General features: G+C 53.8%; 1 protein-coding gene across 2 annotated transcripts; it reads left to right on the top strand.

The window, feature by feature from the left end:
• The first annotated feature begins 7,332 nt into the window (after positions 1-7,332).
• On the top strand, positions 7,333-22,657 carry ZNF783 (zinc finger protein 783). 2 transcript variants are annotated; one of them, XM_017342654.3, is made up of 8 exons: positions 7,337-7,551; positions 8,923-9,306; positions 9,404-9,530; positions 9,678-9,809; positions 17,506-17,673; positions 17,976-18,272; positions 18,928-19,038; positions 19,783-22,657. In XM_017342654.3, exons 1-8 carry the CDS (start codon positions 7,528-7,530, stop codon positions 20,586-20,588), a joined length of 2,049 nt encoding a protein of 682 aa, XP_017198143.2. In that variant the 5' UTR covers positions 7,337-7,527; the 3' UTR covers positions 20,589-22,657. The 2 variants fall into 2 exon arrangements, with proteins under 2 accessions (XP_017198145.2, XP_017198143.2); XM_017342656.3 differs by lacking the exon at positions 17,506-17,673 and having other exon boundaries at positions 7,333-7,551.
• The last annotated feature ends 136 nt before the right edge of the window (positions 22,658-22,793 follow it).

The following is a 22,793-nucleotide window of genomic DNA, read 5'->3' as shown; positions in this document are numbered from 1 at the left end:
TAGAAGAAATAATTTAAATGAACAGCTTACCTTGTTCTAAAGACCATTTTTTGGAATTAGATTTTAGTTGACTATATATATATATGTACATATATATATATATATATCCCAACACTTTAAATTGAGAAATTGTAGAAGTTGTTCCTAACATGGGGACTGGGCCTACCCTCTGGGAGGGAATAGTTTATGGGGCTCTTTTAGCCCACCCACACCTTCTTAGGCCAGAGAACAGGGGACACAGTGCTGGGCTCTCTCTTCTTGGGGTGCTTGGTGCTCTTAAATGGGGCTAATTGTCTCTAAAGGACCAAGGGGAAGAGAGTAGCATGGGTAAACCCAAAGCCCCTGCTAAGAGTAAAAATTCCTATAAAGTAGCTGAGGGTTCCATTCTTGTGGGAGTTTTGATGAGTCTCCAAGTCTCATCACACCCTTCTCTTCCTCTGCCAACCCAGTCCTGTGGTTCTACAGCCTCCTGGGATAGAAGACTACTTTGTTACTTAAGTTTGTTCAGCTTGTATCAGTGTTTGTTTGTTTGTTTGTTTTTGACATTTGTTCCTATTACAGCAGTCATCACTTAAAGTTGCTCAGATTACATTTGCCAAATCTGTGCCAGAGATGATGGAGAAAAAGCACACAGATGCTTGTCTCAGAAGTGTTGAATTCCTGCCCTGCTGTTGCTAGGGAGATGAGAATGGGTTCTTGGATCGCATTTGAGCATCCCCTTGGATGATTTGCCATTGCCTAGAATAAAAGTTGCTACTAGCAAAAACAAAAAAAAAAAAAAAAAAAAATCTGTTGTTTTTCTCTATTTGTCAAGAACATTCTCCTTGGGCTAAGGGGGAAGAGGTGCCTAACCAGGAGCAATGACAGAGAGGACTGAGCCTAATCTGCACTTTGACTTAAATTTAGGACAAGAAGAGGGTGTAGATGAGAATTTTAAGGGGATTCTTTCTGTAGTGATGGATAGCTAGAGATAATCTGAGTGTTGGTTATTGGGAGGTAAAATGGCTAGGTAAAATATGGCAGATAAGTGGGATAAGCATTTAGCCTAGCTGTTTTTTTTTTTTTTTAAGATTTATTATTTATTTGGGCCGGCGCCGCGGCTCACTAGGCTAATCCTCCACCTAGCGGCGCCGGCACACCGGGTTCTAGTCCTGGTCGGGGCGCCAGATTCTTTCCCGGTTGCCCCTCTTCCAGGCCAGCTCTCTGCTGTGGCCCGGGAGTGCAGTGGAGGATGGCCCAAGTGCTTGGGCCCTGCACCCCATGGGAGACCAGGAGAAGCACCTGGCTCCTGGCTTCGGATAGCGCGGTGTGCCGGCCACATCACGCCGGCCGTGGCGGCCATTGGAGGGTGAACCAACGGCAAAAGGAAGACCTTTCTGTCTGTCTGTCTCTCTCTCTCTCACTGTCCACTCTGCCTGTTAAAAAAAAAAAAAAAATTATGTATTTGAAAGTCAGAGTTACACAGAGGAGAGAGAGAAGTCTTCCATCCGATGGTTCACTCCCCAATTGGCCACAACAACCAGAGCTGCACCAATCTGAAACCAGGAGCCAGGAGCTTCTTCTGGGTCTCCCACATGGGTGCAGGGGCCCAAGGACCTGGGCCATCTTCCACTGCTTTCCCAGGCCATGGCAGAGAGCTGGATCGGAAAGTGGAGCAGCCGGGTCTCAAACCGGTGCCCATATGGGATGCCGGCACTTCAAGCCAGGGCATTAACCAGCTGAGCCACAGTGCCGGTCCTTATCCTAGCTGTTAAGACACCTATGTATCATATCAGATCCCTGGACTTGATAACCCTGCTCTGGCTCTTGATTCTAGCTTTCTGCTGCTGCAGACTCTGGGAGGCAACAGTGATGGGTCAAGTAGTAGTAATTGGGTTCCTGACACCATGTGGAAGATACGGATTGAGTTCTTGGCTCCCTGCTTCAGCCTTGGCCCAATCCTGGCCATTGCAGGCATTTGAGGAGTGAGCCAGTGGCTGGGTTGGGGGAACGCTTGCGCTCTCCATCTCTTTCTCTCCACCCTCCCCCTTTTCTCCTTCCCAAAGATACGGAGGATATACAAGGGAGTACTAGGCAGCTGTTGGAAACATTGGGTTAGATGCACATGTAGCGAATGGTCAGTCTTAAGCAATCTGAGTAGAAAGTGTGACACAGATCTATAACACCATATGTGTGAAATAAAATACATATCCACCAAACATTTTGTTAGGGACCAAAAGATATACATTAAAGACATTATAGTTAGGCCGGCGCCGCGGCTCAATAGGCTAATCCTTCATCTTGCAGTGCCGGCACACCGGGTTCTAGTCCCTGTCGGGGTGCCAGATTCTGTCCCAGTTGCCCCTTTTCCAGGCCAGCTCTCTGCTGTGGCCCGGGAGTGCAGTGGAGGATGGCTCAAGTGCTTGGGCCCTGCACCCCATGGGAGACCAGGAGAAGCACCTGGCTCCTGCCTTCGGATCAGCGCGGTGCGCCGGCGGTGGCCGTTGGAGGGTGAACCAACGGCAAAGGAAGACCTTCCTCTCTGTCTCTCTCACTGTCCACTCTGCCTGTCCAAAAAAAAAAAAATATATATATATATATATATATATAGTTGCCTGTGGGGACAGTGAGTAAGATATGGTGATAAAAAGGAACAAATAAATAGATAAAAAGAAAGTGGTTACTGCAAGGTATGGGGTTGTCTTGTTAGAGAAATGGAACTTGGAGGAAGAGTGTCCTGGGCAGGCACTGTGTGAGGTGTGAAGCCTCATGGTGAATAGGAAACCCCTGCAGCGGCTTTTCTAAATTCCTTTGTCAGTCTGTTCCTACTCCCAAGCTTTTATACTGCAGATATCCTTTCCTATCTTTGATTATTCATATCTCCCAATTATTGAATGCTCTAATGTAAACTTGCTTTGGGGGAGAAAAAAAGTTCAGGATAAGCTCCTGGTTCTGCAGCCAGGTTGTTTGCCCTGGGGTAAGGGAATAATTGTATTAAATAATTGGAGCACTTCCAACATTTGTTGAACACTTGTGTATTGGGCACTGTTTTACATTCTTTACATATAAGCTAGTCTTCAGGCCGGTGCCGTTGCTCAATAGGCTAATCCTCCGCCTGCGGCGCCGGCACACCGGGTTCTAGTCCTGGTGGGGGCGCCGGATTCTGTCCCGGTTGCCCCTCTTCCTGTCCAGCTCTCTGCTCTGGCCCGGGAAGGCAGTGGAGGATGGCCCAAGTGCTTGGGCCCTGCACCCGCATGGGAGACCAGGAGAAGCACCTGACTCCGGGCTTCTGATCAGCGCCAGCCACAGCGGCCATTGGGGGGTAAACCAACGGATAAAGGAAGACCTTCCTCTCTGTCTCTCACTGTCCACTCTGCCTGTCAAAAAAAACCCCAAAAAACAAAAAACTAGTCTTTGTACAACTCCATGACTTCACCCCGTCTTATTTAAGAGCTGTGAGAGGAGACCTGAGGAGTGAGGTTCAGCAGAGGGGATGAACCCAGACTACCTTGTTGCAGAGTCAACACACTTCATCCTGGTGTGCTCTTGTTTCTGCAAGGTCAAGATTGGATTCTTAGTTCCCAATAGCCTGGTGTAGTCTCTGTACCAGCACCATTGGCATCTCCTAGAGCTGAGGGAAGGGTAGATTCAGACTGCAGATACGCATTTTAGCAAGATCTTGAGTGATGCATAAGCCACCCTCTTAATGCTACAACAAAATAGCCTCTTGTCTGCTTTAACTCTAGTCCTTCATTGAAAGCCTGCTCCACTAATTGCTGAGAAGAAAACAAGAAATGAACGGAAAGAGATGGTCAAGTTAGAATTTGGTCAACACACAGGGAAGAGTGAAACACCAAACAGTGCCTCTAATGTGTCCTGCCTTCTTGCCCCTTTCTGTTACCACAATTAGTGTCCTAATTGGCACTCACCTAAACTACTTGGAAATCTAACTGGCCACCTACTTGTCAATGTTGTTTCTGCTACCAGTGTTACCGCCCTAGAGTGTATAACTGAAGATGGGCTTTTCCCAGAACCTAGCAGCAGCATTTGCAACTACTGACAAAGAGCACGCTTTTTAGTGTAGGACTCAAGACGTTGAGCACCCATCTTTCTACATTCTGCCACGTGGCCTTGTCACTTATTGAATAAGCCAGTGCTTTCTCCCAGGAGTATTCTCTATGAAACAACAGTTTTCACTGTTTTGATTTGCAAGCCTCTTCAGTGAAAGTTTTCCTCATCCGTTTCTTTCATTGAGCACCTGTTTGCTAGGCACTGTTTCGAATGCTGGGGATACATCAGTAAATGAGGCAAAGATCTTGCTCTAGTTGAGTTTTTGTTCAGTCAAAGTCCTTTTCCTCTGCTGCACGTTTGCACAGCACTTTCCTAGTCTGGCACAGTGTTCTATTCTGTGCTAGGGTTTGTGCACCAACAAATAGCTGGTGTCTTCTGTGTGCAAAGCTCTTCAGAGGGATAGAAGGGTAAATCAGGGCACTTACAGGCTGTAAAAGGGAGCCAATACAAGATAAAGTATGTGTCTTAAGTGAGGCTAATGCCTATGAGAATTCAAAAACTTTGAGAGGTGACTGTTGAACTTGCCCTTTAAGGGTAGGAGAAGGGGGACCGGTGCTGTGGCATAACATGTAAAGCCACTGCCTGCAGTGCTGGCATCCCATATGGGCACCGGTTCGAGTCCTAGCTGCCCCACATCCCATCCAGCTCCGTGCTATGGCCTGAGAATGCAGTCAAAGATGGCCCAAGTGTTTGGGTCCCTGCACCTGCGTGGGAGACCTGGAAGAAGTTCCTGGCTCTTGGCTTTGGATTGGCACAGCTCTGGCCATTGCGGCCATTTGGGGAGTGAACCAGCAGAAAGAAGACCTTTCTCTTTATCTCTCCCTCTCACTGTCTGTAACTCTACCTCTCAAATAAGTAAATCTTAAAAAAAAAAGAAAAAATCAGAGCATGGAAGTGGACCGTAGCTGTGGGAAGCTGACTCCCAGGCCAGTAGAGTGAGTATCTCCTGGGAATATTTTACAAATGCCAATCCCCAACCTCCCCACCCTGTCCAGACTCCTTTTAAGAAACATCCCGGGTGAATGTGATGTACACTGAAACTTGAGTCCCACTTATTTAAACTGTTTTCCAATGAAACCAGCTGTCAGAATATCAGACTCTGGGACAGGTATTTGGTGCAGTGGTTAAAGAACCTTTGGGATAGGCCAGCGCCGCGGCTCACTAAGCTAATCCTCCGCCTTGCGGCGCCAGCACACCGGGTTCTAGTCCCGGTCGGGGCGCCAGATTCTGTCCTGGTTGCCCCTCTTCCAGGCCAACTCTCTGCTGTGGTCAGGGAGTGCAATGGAGGAGGCCCAAGTCCCTGGGCCCTGCACCTCATGGGAGACCAGGATAAGCACCTGGCTCCTGCCATCGGATCACCATGGTGGCCATTGGAGGGTGAACCAACGGCAAAGGAAGACCTTTCTCTCTGTCTCTCTCTCTCACTGTGCACTCTGCCTGTCAAAAAACAAACAACAAAAAAACAAAACAACTTTGGGATGCCTGCATCTCCTGTGAGGAAGTGCCTGGGTTTTAGTTCTGTTTCTGCTTAGAAGCCAGCTTCCTGCTGATGCAGAGCCTGAAGGCAGCAGGTGATGGCTCAAGTACTTGAGTTCCTGCCACCAACACTGGAGACTCAGATTGAATTCCAAGATCCTGGTGTCAGCCTGGCCCAGCCCAGCCCAGGCTGTTGACCACATTTAGGGAGTGAACCAGCTATAGAACCAGAGCTGTCTGTCTACCTTTCAAATAAAATGACAAAAGATTTTAAATATTCTCTGAGCAGAGTTTGTTAAATACTATTGTTTTCTATTTTCCAGACTTTACGTTGGACATTAACTCTTGTAAGGTCACAGTTGACTCGTAACTTGTAATCCTTACTGTATTGGACTGACTCCTGGTGAGATCCTAGAGATGCCTTTTTTTTTTTTTTTTTTTTTTTTTTTTTTTTTTTTTTGACAGGTAGAGTTATAGACAGAAAGGTCTTCCTTCTGTTGGTTCACTCCCCAAATGGCCGCCATGGTGGGCGCTGCGCCGATCCCAAGCCAGGAGCCAGGTGCTTCTGGTCTCCCATGGGGGTGCAGGGCCCACGCACTTGGGCCATCTTCCACTGCACTCCCGGGCCACAGCAGAGAGCTGGCCTGGAAGAGGGGCAACTGGGACTAGAACCTGGTGCCCATATGGGATTCCAGCGCCACAGGCTAAGGATTAACCTAGTGAGCCACGGCGCCGACCCCTAGGGATGCTTTTAATATCTTCAGTACAGATTTACTTCTTCACCAAAAGTTTCCAAAAATTAGTAAGTATTGGCTTGATCTTTTTGTTCCCTCAAAGTAACACTTCTTAACCTTGCCCCAAATTCTAGTGCGTGCACCTTGCTCAGGGTGCTGGTTTCTTTATGTTCTAATGTTAGTTGACCACTCTTGCTTGGATCAAATTTAGGGGAACTTTCTGCCCCCACAAAATGAAAACCTAAACACCCAGAGAGAACTGCAGACTAGCTTCTAATGGGAAGGGTTTGCTGGCTTGTTGGACAAAGACTGCAAGACGAACGAGAAATGCAGAAAAGCAAGCCTAAACTGCACACAGCACATTTTATTTCAAATGGGTCCTCGGCTAAGTGGTGTGCGCAGGATGCCTCGCGGCCTGACTCTTGCGGTGATCCCAGCTTCTTCGAGCCCGGGCTACCAAGATCCCAAGATGGCGGTCAACCTGCACAAGACTGGTGTGGCCAAGGGTGGCTGAGCAGGTAACTGCCCAGGAGTCGGCCCTGGGGCAGAAGGGAGAGGCCTCAAGTCCCTTGGAAGATGAAGACTCTAGAATGTGGTGGTTGGAGTAAAGGTTGTTTTGTTTTGTTTTTTTTTAATTGAGAAGAACTAAAAGAGGAGTTAAAAAACTCATGTTTTCCCTGGCTTCCCCAGGGCACACAGCGTGCACCTCCTCTTTAATAAAGTCGCTGTCCTGGCGCGTTGGAGGTGCTAGAACAGTCTGAACTGCCAAGAGCGGGGGAACCGGCAGGGACCGCCCTCTTCTCCGCACACAGGTGCTCACGCCCCGAGTTTCCCGCCCGTTTCCCTCACAGCCTGCCTGCCTGCCTGGGACGCCAGGCTCCCCGCTCACTGGCGGCCCCGAGGGTCGCCTCAGCCCCACGGGGCCCCGCCGCAGGCCGCCCCCGCGTCCACTCCGGCAGGGCCCGCGGCCGTCTGCGCTGGCCGGCGGGCGGGCGGGCAAGGCCGCGGGCCGCGGCGGGGCGGCGGCCGCCGGCGTGCGGTCCTACGGGCTGCAGGGGGCGCTGTGCGCGCCCTCGGGCGCGGCCGCCCAGCGCAGCTCTTTTTTAAAGGGCCAGCGGGGCACGTGGCTCGGGACGCAGCTCGCGGCCGCCCGGCAGGAGCTCCGAAGCTGGGCGGCTCCCTCTCCGCCTCCGCCGTCGCCGCCGCGCCTCGCTAGGCCCGACAGGCCGGCCCGAGGACTGCGACCCAGCGAGGGACGCGGGCAGCCATGGCCGAAACGGCGCCTGCCGTGGTAAGCGCCCCGGGCCCCGCTGACGCCCGGACCGGGGAGGCCGCCGCCGCCGCCCTGTGAGCCCCCGCGAGGGGCTCGGCTGCGGCCCGGCGGGCGGAGGGAGGGCCCCGCGGCTGCCTCCGAGCGCGCAGCCCTGGCTCGTCGCTCGGCCCGGCGGCCCTCCGGTGTCCCTAGTGGAAGTCCGACCAGGCGGCCCAAACCCAGGCCCGGCAGGCGGGCCCCGACGTCGGGGGGCCGGACGAGCTGGCCCTGGGCTGGAACCCCACGATGAGACCCTGCCACCCACAGAGCGTTTCTGCTCTTTTGAGACCCCGAGGCGGGCAGGCGGGGAGGGCCGGGTCGCCCCCGCCACGGGGCGACCCCACAGTGGAGCTGGCTAAGGTCACTTGCCCAGGCCGGGACCTCGGAATTAGACGACTTTGAAGAGACCGAATATCACACTTTCACAAAAAGGGAGTCGAATGCTGTTTACAACAGGGAAAAGAGATGTGGGGTTTTTTTTTAAAATTTTCTTTTAAAAAATTAATTTGGCAGATTGTAGAACACTGCCTTGGTATTGTGCGGTCTGTCCAATCTGAAGAAAAGAACCCTTTGGCCATTTTTGACACACGAGGGGAAAAAAAAACCTTAGGCAGGGCTCTCTAAGCCCTGTGTCAGTGAAGTTCTGCACCCTGCTTCTTGCGGATGCTTTTATTTTTTATTTTTTTTAACTTTAATAAATATAAATTTCCAAAGTACAGCTTTTGGATTACAGTGGCTCCCCCCCCCCCCCCCCCCAATAACTTCCCCGGATGCTTTTAGAGGGAGCTTCCTTGCCCTCCTCGCTGGCTAGTGAGTTTGGTGTGTTTGTGAGTTTGGGTTCCCTGAGCGCAAGGGGAGAAAGAGGGGTTGGGATTCTGCAGGTTTATGGCCTGGTTTCCTGGGGCAGGCCCCTCGGAGGCCTTGAAACCATTATAGATTATCAGTGCCCTGGGAGCTCTGGTTCTCACAGCCCTGTTACGGACCCACTACTCTTCACCGTTTTCTAGACGTGGAAGTGAAGTTGAAAGACATTGGAAACTTTCCTAAAGTTGCCGGCTTGTGAGTTGCAGGGCTGTGCAGAGCTCCTGTCCTGAGGAAGAGACAGATGCAGGGAGGGGCGTCACCGAGAGTGGATGCTGGCTCTCTCCGGTCCTGTCTTCCCGCCTGTTTCCCACGTGCTGGCCGTGTCTCCCGCCAAGGAGGCTTCACCCCGACTCGTGTCCCGGCTTCCCCCCCATCCCCATTTTGCTGTCGATTGGCCTTTGGGAGCCCAGAGGGGGCCTCCGGAGGGCAGGTAAATCTTGTGATTGGCACTTGCGGAAACATCTCTCTTCTCTGTTTTGTGAGCAGGCTCCAGAGAGGGACCAGCGGCCTCCCACGCCTCCCTTGCCGCAGGCAGCTGCTGAGAACAGCTCTTACCTGTACTCTACCGAGATCACGCTGTGGACCGTGGTGGCCGCCATTCAGGCCTTGGAGAAGAAGGTGGATTCCTGCCTGAGCCGAGTGCTGAGCCTGGAGGGGCGCGCAGGCACAGCCGAGAAGAAGCTGGCCGACTGCGAGAAGATGGCCGTGGAGTTCGGCAGCCAGCTGGAGGGCAAGTGGGCCGTGCTGGGCACCCTGCTGCAGGAGTACGGGCTGCTGCAGCGGCGCCTGGAGAACGTGGAGAACCTGCTGCGTAACAGGAACTTCTGGATCCTGCGGCTGCCCCCGGGCAGCAAGGGGGAGGTCCCCAAGGTAGCCCGTGGGTGCCCGTGGGTGCCCGGGGGTGGGGGAGCCCGAGGAGCCGCGCCTGTCAGTGTTGGGCGAGTGAGTGTGACCCTTGTGGTTCCAGGTGCCCGTGACCTTTGATGACGTGGCCGTGTATTTCTCCGAGCTGGAGTGGGGCAAGCTGGAGGACTGGCAGAAGGAGCTGTACAAGCACGTGATGAGGGGCAACTACGAGACGCTGGTCTCCCTGGGTAAGGCCGCAGGGGGAGCCTCTGTGTGCAGCTTGGGTGTCTTTGCGGCCTGTGTCTTTGCTTTGCGCCTGTTTCCTTGGGCATCTCAGGTTCTCTGTGGGCACTTGGGACCCAGTTCTTTCCCCACTCCCTCCCTGTTCTGTCCAGATTATGCCATCGCCAAACCAGACATCCTCACCCGGATGGAGAGGGGAGAGAATCCTTGTCCTGAAGACCAGTGGGGCCAGGAGAAGAAGGAGAATGAGCAAGGGACTGCATGTCCAAGGAAGCCAGGCACTGGTGAGTATGGGGGCCAGGTAGGGGAGCCGCTGCGCCAAACTGAGCCAGGCCCCCTCTCCTGGGCTTCCCAGACAGTCTGGCAGGCCAGGAAGGGGCCATAGGCCCTCAATCCAAAGTGGGGCATGCTCTGTCCAAGGCCGCTCAGAGCCACACAGAGTCTGCGTCTGCCCGGGGGAGCAGGTGGCGCTCACCTCACACGGCTGTGGTGGGACCGAGGGCGAGGGCGCTCGGAAAGCCCGTCAGCCCTGAGCTTTATCGGTGGGGACTCGTTTCCAGCAGTGACAGCAGCAGCAGCACCTGCAGGGGTGTCCATATCTCCCCTGTGCCTCTCACTGCTGCTGCCCAAGTAAGGCTGAAGTCAGCAAGAGGAGGGCTGGGGCCTCCCTCCCTCCCTGTGTGGACAGAGATGCCAATGATGACTGCGCGTTTCCTCCAAAAAATGCAATTCTAAAAAATAAGTGGAAAAGTAGTTCAGGGGACCACTAGGTGAGCATCACCAGACTGAACAGCGAGCTAGATCCTGCCACACGTGCTTCACCCATACGTTTTTCTAAACATAACCACAGTACCATGGTCACACCCACAGAATATCACCTAATATCTAGCCCTTACCGGCTTTCTCCTGATTGTCTCTAAAATGTTTTCTGTAGGTGTTTGGATCCTGATTATAATAAAGTCCACATGTTGCATTTTGTTACGTCTCCTAAGTCTGTCAAAAGCCTATAAAGTCTGCTCTTCCTTTAAATTCTTGTTTCCTTCTTTTGTTGAGAGGCAGAGAATCAGAGAGAGGGGGCGGGAGCTAACTCTCATCTGCTGGTTAACTCTCCAAATGCCTGCAACCATTGGGGCTAAGATGGGTTGAAGCCAGGAGCTGATCTCCCACTTAGATGGCAGGAGATCCAATCGCTTGAGCCGTCACTGCTGCCTCAGGGTCTGCGTTAGCAGGAAGCTGGAGTCAGGAGCTGGAGCTGGCACTCAGGCCTAGGTTCTCCGGTGTTTTCACTGCTAAGCTAAATACCTGCTGCTTCCTCTCATTTTTAAACAGTCTTACTGAGATATAAGCTTCAGACCATGCAGTTCACCTATTAAAAGTATACAGTTCAGTATTTTCCAGTGTATTCAGAGTTGTTTGACCGTAGTCTGATTTTAGAAAAATCTTGTCCCATGAAAAAGAAACCCCGTGCCCATTAACGCACGCTGCATTCCCATTTTACCTGCCCAAGCAACCAGTAATCTGTTCCCTGTCTCTGGATTTCCCTCTCCTGGACGTTTCATATAGGTGGAATTATACGATGACCTTGTGACTGCTTTAGTGTTTTCAGAGTTTGTCCATGCTGTAGTGTAAGTACTGCATTCCTTTCTTGGCTGAACAATCTTCATTCTACAGAGAGACCACATTTTGGTGGCTCACTTATCAGTAGTGCCTCCCACCCTCCAGGCCTTGTATTTGGTGACATTTGGATGTAATTGTTCTTGCTGCTTTTGAATGCCGTTTACTTTTGAATACGTTTGGGCTTGGTGTTCCTTAACATCCTCTTTTACTTTCTGTGTCTCCTGTGAACTGATAAGTACATCAAAGAGGAGTTTCCGTATTTTTTGGCAAGACCACTTGAGAGGTGGCACTGTGTACTGCCTGCTGTAACATCAGGAGGCACAAAGGTCTGCCTTATCCTTCTGTTATAAAGATCCCCATCATCAGCTTTCCACAACAATTAATTGGCCATTGAGGATTCTTGTCTGGATTTGTTACTTCATCAGGGGCTGCAAAATGGTATAATTCTATCATTATGCCTGCATTTGGTAGCTAAAATTTTTTTAAAAGATTTATTCATTTATTTGACAGGCAGAGTTACAGACAGAGAGAGGGAGAGCTAGAGAGAGAGGTCTTCCATCTGCTGGTTCACTGCCCAAATGGCTGCAGTGGCCAAAACTGGGCCGATCCAAAGCCAGGAGCCTCCCATGTGGGTGCAGGGGCCCAAGCACTTGGGCCATCCTCCACTGCTTTCCCAGGCCAGTGGCAGGCAGCTGGGTCAGAAGTGGAGTAGCTGGGACTTGAACCAGTGCCTATGTGGGATGCTAGCACCTCAGGCAGAGGCTTAACCTACTGTGCCATGGTGCTGGCCCCTAAAATTTTTAAAAAAGATTTATTTATTTGGAAGGCACATTTAGAGAGAGGGGGAGAAAGAGACAGAGATCTTCCATCCACTGGTTCATTTCCCAGTTGGTGGCAATGGCTGAAGCTGGGGCAGGCCAAAGCTAGAGCTTCTTGGTCTCTTGTGGGTGACAGGGTGGCACTTGGGTCATCTTCTGGTTTCCCATTAGCAGGCACTCGAACTGGTGCCCCTGTAAGATTAATCTGGTTTTGTATAGCTCTTTTGTCCTCCATACCTTCTATTCAAGACTTATAGATAAAATGCCTTTTACAGTCGCTTGAAATAATTATTACCTCTATGCAGTTATGTCACCCGCTTGATGTGTGCGGGATCTTCTAAAAGTTCGTGGAAATATATATTATGAAAAAGCTATGCATGATTTTCAAAATGTCTTTGCACCAGAATAATATGCCAGAGTAATATGCCAGAGTAATAATATACCAGAGTAATATGTAAATCTGAAAAGCAAAGCAATGGAGAGAAAGAGGGAAAGAGATCTTCTTCCATCTACTGGTTCACTCCCCAAATGGCTGCAATGGGCAGGCTCAAGCCAGAAGCCAGGAACGCCACCCAGGTCTCTCATGTGGATAGCAGGGCCCCAAGCGCTTGGACCGTCTTCAGCTGCCTTCTTGGGTGCATTAGCAGGAAGCTGCATCAATGGCAGAGCAGCTGGGACACAGCCGGCACTCTGACACAGGGTGCAGACATCCTGAGCAGCAGCTCGACCCGCTGTGCCCCGACGCCTACCCCCAGTGTATCTAGGATGGATCCTAGAAGCTGCGCTCTGGGGTCAAAGGAAGATGAGGGGAGGGCACTGCGGCACGATGGGGTGAGCTGCCACTTGGAACACCCACATCCCATAGCAGAGTGCTAGTTCTAATCCTGGCCGTTCCATTTCTGATCCGGCTCCCTGCTAATGCACTGGGAAGGCAGTGGAAAGTGGTCCAAGTGCTTGGACCCCGTCACCCACGGCAGCCTTTGCCTGCTACTCCACAATGCTGGCTCCTGTCAACATAGTCTCAATGGCAGCTCCCAGTGTGGTTGAGTATCTTTCATATGTTAGAGGCCAATTAATTTTTTAAAAACTTTTTGTTTGTTTGTTTGAAACACAGAGATGCAGAGAGAGCTTTCGTCTACTGTTCCACTTCCCCGATGGCTGCAGTTGCTGGGGCTATACCAAGCCAAAGCCAGGAGCTAGGAACTCAGGTCAGGTCTCCCATGTGGAGTGGCAGGGTCCAACCACCTGAGCCATCACTGCTGCCTCCCAAGGTATGCATGAGTAGGGGCTAGAATTGAGGGTGAGACCAGGAATTGAGCCCAGGTACTCAGTATGGGATGTGGGTGCCCCAAGCAGTGTCGTAACCACTGCACTATTTTAGTTTCTTGTTCAATTATTTATTCAGCCCCTCTCTTTTGCTCTAAGAAGCTTTTTAAAAATGCATACTTCCTAGTCCCACCCAGAATTACTGATGCTAATGTTGGGTTCCACAGTGGTTCCCCAGGGAATCCTTTCATACCTGCCTGGTTTGGGAGTCACTTGTAGTTTTTTTTTTTTTTTTTTTTTTTTTTTTAATTTAGTTTTACCTATTTGAAAGGAATAGTTACACAGAGAGAGGTCTTCCAAAATCACTCTCCAAATGGCTGCAATGGCCAGGGATGGCTCTCTCATGAGTGCGGGAGCCCAAACACTTGGGCCAACTTCCGCTGCTTTTCCCAGGCCAGTAGCGGGAAGCCAGATTGGAAGTGGAGCAGCCGGGACTTGAACCCGTGTCCATATGGGATGCCGGTGTTGCAGGCAGTGACTTTACCTGCTGCTCTACAACACTGTCCATATTGTAGTGTTCTGAATCAGGAGTCTCTAAAAAGCCAGAATCTGTTTGTTTTGTTTTTAAATAATCACTCTATTTAAAATAAGTAAACCCTCTAACAGGGCCTCTGAGACAGAAATCACATTCAGAATATGTTCATTTAAAAAGGAAGAAAAGATTTATAGATTACCAAACTGACATTTAAGCACTTCAGTGTGTATTGTTTGAGTTCAGTTCTTACACACACACACACACACACACACACACACACGCCCACAGACACACACACACATGCACATGCCCCTTGGAGCTGAGGGTCCATTTGCTCACACACACACACACACACACACACCCCTTGGGGCTGAGGGTCCATTTGCTCACACACACACACACACACAGACACACACCCCTTGGGGCTGAGGGTCCATTTGCTCACACACACACACACACACACACACCCCTTGGGGCTGAGGGTCGATTTGCTCACATACACACACACACACATACCCCTTGGGGCTGAGGGTCCATTTGCTCACATACACATGCACACACACACCCCTTGGGGCTGAGGGTCCATTTGCTCACACACACACACACACACACCCCTTGGGGCTGAGGGTCCATTTGCACACACACACACACACACCCCTTGGGGCTGAGGGTCCATTTGCTCACATACACACACACACACACACCCCTTGGGGCTGAGGGTCCATTTGCTCACACACACACACACACACAGACACACACCCCTTGGGGCTGAGGGTCCATTTGCTCACACACACACACACACACACACACCCCTTGGGGCTGAGGGTCCATTTGCTCACACACACACACACAGACACACACCCCTTGGGGCTGAGGGTCCATTTGCTCACACACACACACACACACACCCTTGGGGCTGAGGGTCCATTTGCTCACACACACACACACACACACCCCTTGGGGCTGAGGGTCCATTTGCACACACACCACACACACACACACACACACACACACCCTTGGGGCTGAGGGTCCATTTGCTCACACACACACACACACACACACACCCCTTGGGGCTGAGGGTCCATTTGCTCACACACACACACACACACACCCCTTGGGGCTGAGGGTCCATTTGCACACACACACACACACACACCCCTTGGGGCTGAGGGTCCATTTGCACACACACACACACACACACACACAGACACACACCCCTTGGGGCTGAGGGTCCATTTGCTCACACACACACACACAGACACACACCCCTTGGGGCTGAGGGTCCATTTGCTCACACACACACACACAGACACACACCCCTTGGGGCTGAGGGTCCATTTGCTCACACACACACACACACACACCCTTGGGGCTGAGGGTCCATTTGCTCACACACACACACACACACACCCCTTGGGGCTGAGGGTCCATTTGCACACACACCACACACACACACACACACACACACCCTTGGGGCTGAGGGTCCATTTGCTCACACACACACACACACACACACCCCTTGGGGCTGAGGGTCCATTTGCTCACACACACACACACACACACACACCCCCCTTGGGGCTGAGGGTCCATTTGCTGAGGGACAAGGGTCATCACTGGTGACCGCTGGGCTTAGAGCAGCTTCCTGGGCGTGCTGCTGCTGTCGCTCCTGCTGTTCTGTGAAAGCGATTGCGAGTGAGTCTGGCCTCCTGGTCTTGGGGACCTCCCTCTGCTTCCTCCTCTTCATCAGGAGCCACTGGAGTCCAGGGGGTTCTGTGGGGTCTTCTCACTGAGGTGGTTTCTTTGGGGAGGACCAGTTTTCTCTGACTGGAAACAGCCCTGGCTGGCCGGGTTGCGTCTGGGAGTGCAGCTGCCTTCCCCCTGCTGTCTGCATCCCCCAGTCTGACTCACTCTTCTTTCCATTGTTGAAAAAGTAGTTTTGGGGATGAGCATTTGGTCTTCTGGTAAAGATGCCAGGTAGCAGTCCTGCCTCCCGTATCTCAGTTCAAGTCCCGGCTCTCCTCCTAATTCATGCTCCCTGCTGATGTGCACCTGGCAGGCAGCGTGTGATGGCTCGGGTAGGGTCCCTGCCACCCATGTGGGAGACCCAGATTGAATTCCTGGCCGCTGTCTTCAGGCTGATCCAGCCTGGGCCAGTGACGGCCTTGGGGAGTAAAGCAGCAGATAAGAAATCTCAGTTTCTCTCCTGTTTGCTTCTCAAACAAATACTTAAATAAATCACTTAAAATTATTTTCACTCCCTAGTGGCTCCTGAATGTAAAAATTTCTTGATTCAGACTTTTTCCGCTCCTTTTTTTTTTTTTTTTTTTTTTGACAGGCAGAGTGGACAGTGAGAGAGAGAGACAGAGAGAAAGGTCTTCCTTTGCTGTTGGTTCACCCTCCAATGGCCACCGCGGCCGGCGCACCGCGCTGATCCAATGGCAGGAGCCAGGAGCCAGGTGCTTTTCCTGTCTCCCATGGGGTGCAGGGCCCAAGCACCTGGGCCATCCTCCACTGCACTCCCTGGCCACAGCAGAGAGCTTGCCTGGAAGAGGGACAACCGGGACAGAATCCGGCGCCCCGACCGGGACTAGAACCCGGTGTGCTGGTGCCGCTAGGCGGAGGATTAGCCTAGTGAGCCACGGTGCCGGCCTTCCGCTGCTTTTTTGAGGCCTCATTTTGTTCCTGGTCGCCATGTGCACTTCTCAGTGGGATGAACGAGGTGCTTCTCTTGTCGGGAGGATCCAAGGGTAAACCTGCAGAAGATGAGATACTAGGATTTCTAGGATCTGCTGAGGGAGCAAGCCTTTGGGTCCAGCGTGGCGGTAACACTTGCAGGGGCTGGGGACAGTTCCGTGGATGATGTCTGCCCCACAGCACACCCACATCTGAGACAGCTCCGTGGATGTGTTAGCTGTTTTCCACCAGCACCTCGCCCTCTGATGCCACCGTGGCTAGCTTTACCACTTCTTCTAGAAGAGAAGTATCTGTCGAGGCCGAGTGGACGGGCCGCCTCCTGGGCATCTCTGACACATCTTCTTTCGAGACTCCACTGTTCTGGAAAAGCCGACGCAGTTGGTTCAAACTCAGGTTTGGAGGTGGAGCCAGTTTTTTCAGGGAGTCTGGATGCCTTGTCTGTTTATGCAGGTCGTCTGATTTCAGACTTCTCAGCACGAGAGAAGTGACGAGAACCCGCAGTTGATGCTGTCAGCCGTTCACTGTCACCCTCTTGCTCACCGGGTTTTTTCCCTCATCCAAGATTTTTAAACATCAGATCTCCGTTTCTTATGGGAATGGGTACATGTGCTTACTTAGGCGTCACCATTTGGAAAGCTCAGTAACAAGTGGGTTGTCGGATCGTAGTGGGTGGCAGGCCCTGGGCAGACGTATGCAGCCCCGGATGTAAGGAGAGTGGAGAGCTATCTCAGGAGAACCTGCTCAGGTGGAAGTGCTGCGCTGCGAGGCCACAGCCTCACTGTGTGTCTTGTGCTGCGCCTTGGACTCCCTGACACTCTAGAGTGGCTTGGAGGAGGCCGGCAAGCCACTGTGGTAGCTGTAGGGACAGGCAGCAGGGCCTTTCTCTTCTGCTTACAGGGCCAGATTCTTACCCCTGCCCTGTTAAGACCTGTCTGGTTCTTTCGGGGAATTATCAAGGCCTTAAAAAGATTGTGAACATTTTTTTTTAATTGTAAATATTCCTTTTTTTTTTTTGAAAAAAAAAAAAATCATTTTCCTTTTATTCAAAAGGCAGAGAGACAGACGGAGAGGAACATTCCTTCAGCCGGTTTACTCCTCAGTTGCCCACAACAGCCAGGACTGAGCCAGGCCAAAGCCAGGAGCCAGAAACTCACTGCGGGTCTCCCACGTGGGTTGTAGGCACCGAAGTACTTCAGCCATCGCCTGCTATCTCCCAGGGTGCGCATTAGCAGGAAGCTGGATTGGAAGCAGGGTACCAGGACTCAAACAGGCGCTCCAGTGAGGATGCGGGTGTCCCGAGAGGTGACGTAACTGGTGTGCCACACACCCACCCCTGAGTGTGGCCGCCTTGGGCCGAGTCTAAGTGCTGGATGTCGGGGAGGCCCACCTCATTATTCTGCCCTTTGAGCTGATGCCCCAGGACCCCAGGGAGTGCATTTAGCCCTTCCCCAGAGGATCCCTGGCCACCGGGGTGGGAGGCCTCCATGCTGTGCTTGGCGTCACTGATTTTTGTTCCCCAGGCCTCCTTCCATGCCCGGAGCACATCCCCAGCCCGGTCAGCCCTGCCCACCAGGAGCCTACGGAAGGGCAGGCCCCTGAACAGCAGCAGGACTCAGCAGCGAGAGAGAGCCCCTGCGAGCCAGGCACGGGTGAGGGGCACAGCCAGGCCAGCAGCGTGAATGGTCCCCCAGGGCAGTGCACAGGTACCAGACACATGGTCCTGGGAAGACGTGCTGGAGGTCTGGGGGCTGGAGAAGTGGCTGGGGGCCTGCCTGGACGGAGGCGGACTGGCTCCCCCGACATAGGCTGCAAAGAAGGTAGGTCTTAGCGTTTTCACCACAAGCAGATGCTCTGAGCGGAGCTGCTGGAGTCCTGGGCTCGCTAGGCTGGCTGGAGCGTGGCTGGGGAGGGGTTCTCGCTGCGGTTAGGGCCACGGGGCCGTGTGTGCTGTGTCTGCATGTGGCTTCCGTCTCCGTGTGTGCCCGGCTGTGTGGCCTCCTCCGGCCTGCTCTTCCTTCTTGCTGCCAGCCTGACTCTGCCTCTGTTGCCTTCTCCCCGTGCTTTCTACGTGTCTCCCGCTGAGCGTGGCCCCCTCAGTGGGCAGTGACATCTCCTGTCCCTGGGTGCTTTCCCAGCCACGTGTAAGTTCGGGCTCTGCTCATGGAGTTGGAGAGGTGGGATCTCTGGTAGGAGGGCAGTGTGCCTGTCCACTGCTTACCTCCCCAAGCCCTGTCACCCCGAGGACCGTCAGGGTGACGTTCAGGTGCAGAGGGACAAGGTATTAGTGGCCTGCAGGAGGTCTGGGGCAGGGCCTTTGTTGCCCTCTTCTCACCTGGGAAGGCCGCTGGACCAAAGTCTGTGGCTCCCTCTTCCTGGCAGGTCCGCCCGCGCGTTCCCTCTGGCAGGTCCGCCCGCGCGTTCCCTCTGGGAATCCAGTGTCTGAAGGGCCCTCACGGATTCTGTCTCTCGCAGGGCCTCCAGCCAGCACCGGCGTTCTGTCCTTGATTAAACAGGAGGGAGAGTCTTCAGAGGGGGAGGCACCAGTCTCCCCTCCCAGAGACATCCTGTCCAGCAGGGGCCCAGGTGAATGAGGGGTGAAGGCACATGAGGTCAGGGCGGAGCCTTGCAAGGAGAGGGGTGGTGGGGTCAGGTGCTGGAGCGCCCACTCTCAGCCCCAGCGTGGACTTCCGGAAGTCTCTCCCCACTGCAGTCTGGCCAGGCTGGAAAGACAGGATTTGAAAGCAAGCTGCACACTGCCAGCTTGTGTTCCGATGACAGAAAAGCCATCCACGTGGCCTCGTTTCAGCCTCTAGCGGCCCAGGCTCAGCCTGTGATTTTAGGCTCCTCTGCCCTAACCGGGCTTTTCCAGTGGGCTCAGTGCCAGGACCCCTCCTCCTTGCCCTAGGGGCCCCCAAGATGTGACCGCTGTGGCCTCGAGTCTCTGGTCCCAGCCCATCAGCCTGTCCTTTTCTCGGCTCTGTGCCTCAGGAGCCTCTGGGCTCGTGCCTGCCGCCTGGTGGCAGAAGGCATGATGCAGGCAGGCAGGGCGCCCCGCGCAGATGTGCTGTGCCTGGGAGTAGCACTGAGTGGAGGGGGTCGCTCACTGCTCCCAGGCCACAGAGGCCCCGTAGCACGCTTTGGAGGCAGGGCCTGATGTCAGAGCTCTGTCCTAGAGTTCTGACGTCAGGCTAGAGGGGTTCACTGTGCACATGGGGAGCCAGGATTTGGAGGGAGGGAGGAGCAGGATGGACCTGTATGCAGACTGGGCTGAGTGACTTGGGGGCAGGTGCAGTCCAGTTGGAAACCAACACAGATTCCTTTTGCCAGGTGGTGGTGTGGCCATCAAGACAGAAGCACCGTCTGAGGACGAGATGGGTCCTGAGCAGCCCTTTCTGGGGTCCCCGAGCCAGACCAAGTGTAGAATCCCCAAAGGACCCAGGAGCAGGACAGGGGGCCCCAGTCGGCATCACGCGGAGGGGGTGCCGAGGGTGCGGGTCGGGGAGCCTCGGCCGCCAGGGGCCATGGGTCAACCGCCCCGCGTCCTCCCTCGCCGGCGCGAGCGGGCCTTCCCCTGCCCTGACTGTGGGCAGAGCTTCCGCTTGAAGATAAACCTGACGATCCACCAGCGGACCCACGTGGAGGAGGAGCACAGGGAGGCTGGGGACAGCGCATGCCCTGAGTGGGGCGAAGCTGACTCCACGCTGGAGCCGGGGGAGGTGGTGGTGCCTGGCCCCGTCATCCGCTGGCTGCCCGAGGAGCCCGAGGGCCACCGCTCCCTGGCAGGCCATGCGTTTGTGGGGCGCAGGCCAGCAGCCGCCAAGGTGTACCACTGCAGCGAGTGCCTGCGCTTCTTCCAGCAGAGGAAAAGCTTGCTGCTGCACCAGCGCCTGCACACGGGCAGCAGTCAGGGCTGGCCTGCCTGTCCCTACTGCGGCAAGGCCTTCCGCCGGCCCTCGGACCTCTTCCGGCACCAGCGCATCCACACCGGCGAGCGGCCCTACCAGTGTCCCCAGTGTGGCCGGGCCTTCAACCGGAACCACCACCTGGCTGTCCACATGCAGACTCATGCCCGAGGCCATGCCCGCCAGGGGAGCCCACCCCTGCCCGGCCCCAGCCACATGGAGGAAGGCTGAGCAGGCGGAGGCGCCCTGGGCCGCTCTGGCCGTGAGGAGCCTTTCCCTTCGTGCCTCCGACTGGTTTCTTGTTTGCACATACTTCGGTGGTTTTTAATTTTTTTTCATTCAAATGGGAAGCAACAGCCCCTTTGATGTCAGATGCTTCCAATTCCTGTTTCCTAGGTCTGTCACTCTGCTGCCTTTTTTCTACATTCCTGACTTATAATGGATTCCTTCAGGCTTAGGGGATGCCAGTGTTTGTCGAGGGCCTTTGGCAGGTACCACAGACAGTCCAGGGGACCAGAGACAGAGGCCCTTCCCTCGTGGCCTTGAGTCTGACAACAGTCGCCTCCTGCCGGCGGCCAGCATGAGCCCGAAGGAAAGACCCTGCACGTCTTCGACTCTTACTTTGAAGCATCTTTTTCTCTTAATGGATTTTTCCTTTTGCTTTTCCAAGTGTTATGTACTGTTGCAAAGAGGACCAAGAGCCCCAGGCTGGAGGGGCTGCGAGAGGGGCCCAGTTTAGACCAGCCCGTGGCTTTTGATAGTGACGCCTTGATGCTTTGGTTGCTGTCCTGGAGGCCAGTGGCCTTCCCAGGTGTGTGTTTCTTGGCCCAGAATGAGCCCAAATATTCCCTGCAGGACAGTCACACCATTGTCTACCCCGTTAGCGTGGAGAGAAAGCTGAGCTGGGGTGGGGTACACTAGCCACAGGAGGTCTCAGGGTCGTGGATGCACATGCCCCGTGGACTGCACCCCAAACAGTGCCTTGAGGGGGGATGCAGAGTGAGCCCAGGAGGCCCCTGTCCAAGAGGAGGACGTCTGTGGCAGTCCACCTGGACTCGGGCCTCAGATGTCTCCTCTCAGACGAAGAGTTCTCCTTTGAGGAGTGTGGCTCTGGGGCAGAAATGGTTTAGGAGATCTGGGTGAATCCTTCAACCATGTTTAGTCTTAGATTCCTCGTCTGTCCAAGTGGGTGATGGCCCCGGTGTCCTAGGTCACCTGAGAATTGTCAGGGTCAGATTAGAGCCACTGGGACACACAGGTTGTCCTTTCAGGGTCAGGACAGCCTTTCCCTTCCATCTTGATCTGCAGCCCTCCCTGCAGTTAGAATCCCCCTCTGCAGTTTGCAGCAAGGTAAGGCTTCCTGCTGGCCTGCGGCCACTGCGGGAGTTCAGGCAGTAGTATCAGGCCTCGTGGGGAAGTCCCGAGGGAAGTGTTCTTGTGCCTTTTAAACGCACCACTTTGGGTGCTACCTGTAAATCAGCCTGGGTGTGGATGGTTCTGAGACTGGAGCATTGGGTACCCAGTTACCCTGATGACTGCTGCCTTGCCTGGCACCATGAGAGGCAGCAGTGGTCGGGTCTGCACCCAGGGTGAGTATGCTCCTGGGTGTCCAGCAGTGTCACCTTGTTTCCCCTTTGACCCTGCACACTCCTTCCAAAGTCCTGAACACAACTAGGTAGGGGCTGATGGGGCCAAGATAAGTGTGTAAGGCAGTGCAGCCAAGCTCACTGGGTTCGCCAGCATGACACCACCCTGTGGTGTGCTCCCTGTGCTGTGGGTGCTCCCTGTCTGCTGTGGCACCCCCTGCCCTTGTTGGGGCCCCAGGTCAGAGGAGGGTGGGCTGAAGTTCTGAGGATGTGGTGCCAGTGTAGCTGATCAGAGCTTAACACACAGCTGCAAGAGCAGCCCTGAGAGGTGGGAAGCCCTGGGCTAACGCTTTTTTCAGTTCCTACGCCCGTGTTTTATATGGTAAATGCCGTGTGTTTGTGCAGGTGTTCCAGTAGAAACACAAACCATATTCACAAGGCACAGGCTCCCTCCGCTCCCCGCTCCCCGCCCCCCGCCCTTGTTTTAGTTCAGAGCGCTGTGTGCTCGGCTCTGGGTTAGGCCTGGCTTGCAATAGGAAGCTTTGCGTTGAAACACGTGAAAAGAGGTGCGTGGGTACCACTGCTGGCAGGGTCCCAGAATTCTGGGCCTAGATTTTTCCTTGTTTGTAAAGCAATGAAGTGTTTGGGCTCCTGAGGACTGTGAAAGTGGCAGCCCGGCCCCTAGTCGGTGCTCAATAAACATGTCGGCATTAACGCGTGGCTTGCACAGTGCGTGAGCTGCGGTGGGGGAGCTGTCTGGGCGCTGCGGGGGTGCTGGGGCTCGGCTGCCTGGAGAGAAGCGCCTGGTCCCCGCACCTGCCGGGCTCCAAAGCCAGCCAATGGGACGCCT

The sequence above is a fragment of the Oryctolagus cuniculus genome, chromosome 3 (assembly GCF_964237555.1).
Source record: "Oryctolagus cuniculus chromosome 3, mOryCun1.1, whole genome shotgun sequence".
Lineage (NCBI taxonomy): Eukaryota > Metazoa > Chordata > Mammalia > Lagomorpha > Leporidae > Oryctolagus > Oryctolagus cuniculus.
This window is presented reverse-complemented; position numbering and strand designations above follow the sequence as displayed.

Excerpts from the sequence above, each read along its gene's own strand:
- ZNF783 (XM_017342654.3), top strand. The coding sequence starts at position 7,528 with ATGGCCGAAACGGCGCCTGCCGTG. Across the intron at positions 7,552-8,922 it reads CCGAAACGGCGCCTGCCGTG|GCTCCAGAGAGGGACCAGCG; the intron begins GTAAGCGCCCCG and ends TTTTGTGAGCAG. Across the intron at positions 9,531-9,677 it reads CGAGACGCTGGTCTCCCTGG|ATTATGCCATCGCCAAACCA; the intron begins GTAAGGCCGCAG and ends TGTTCTGTCCAG.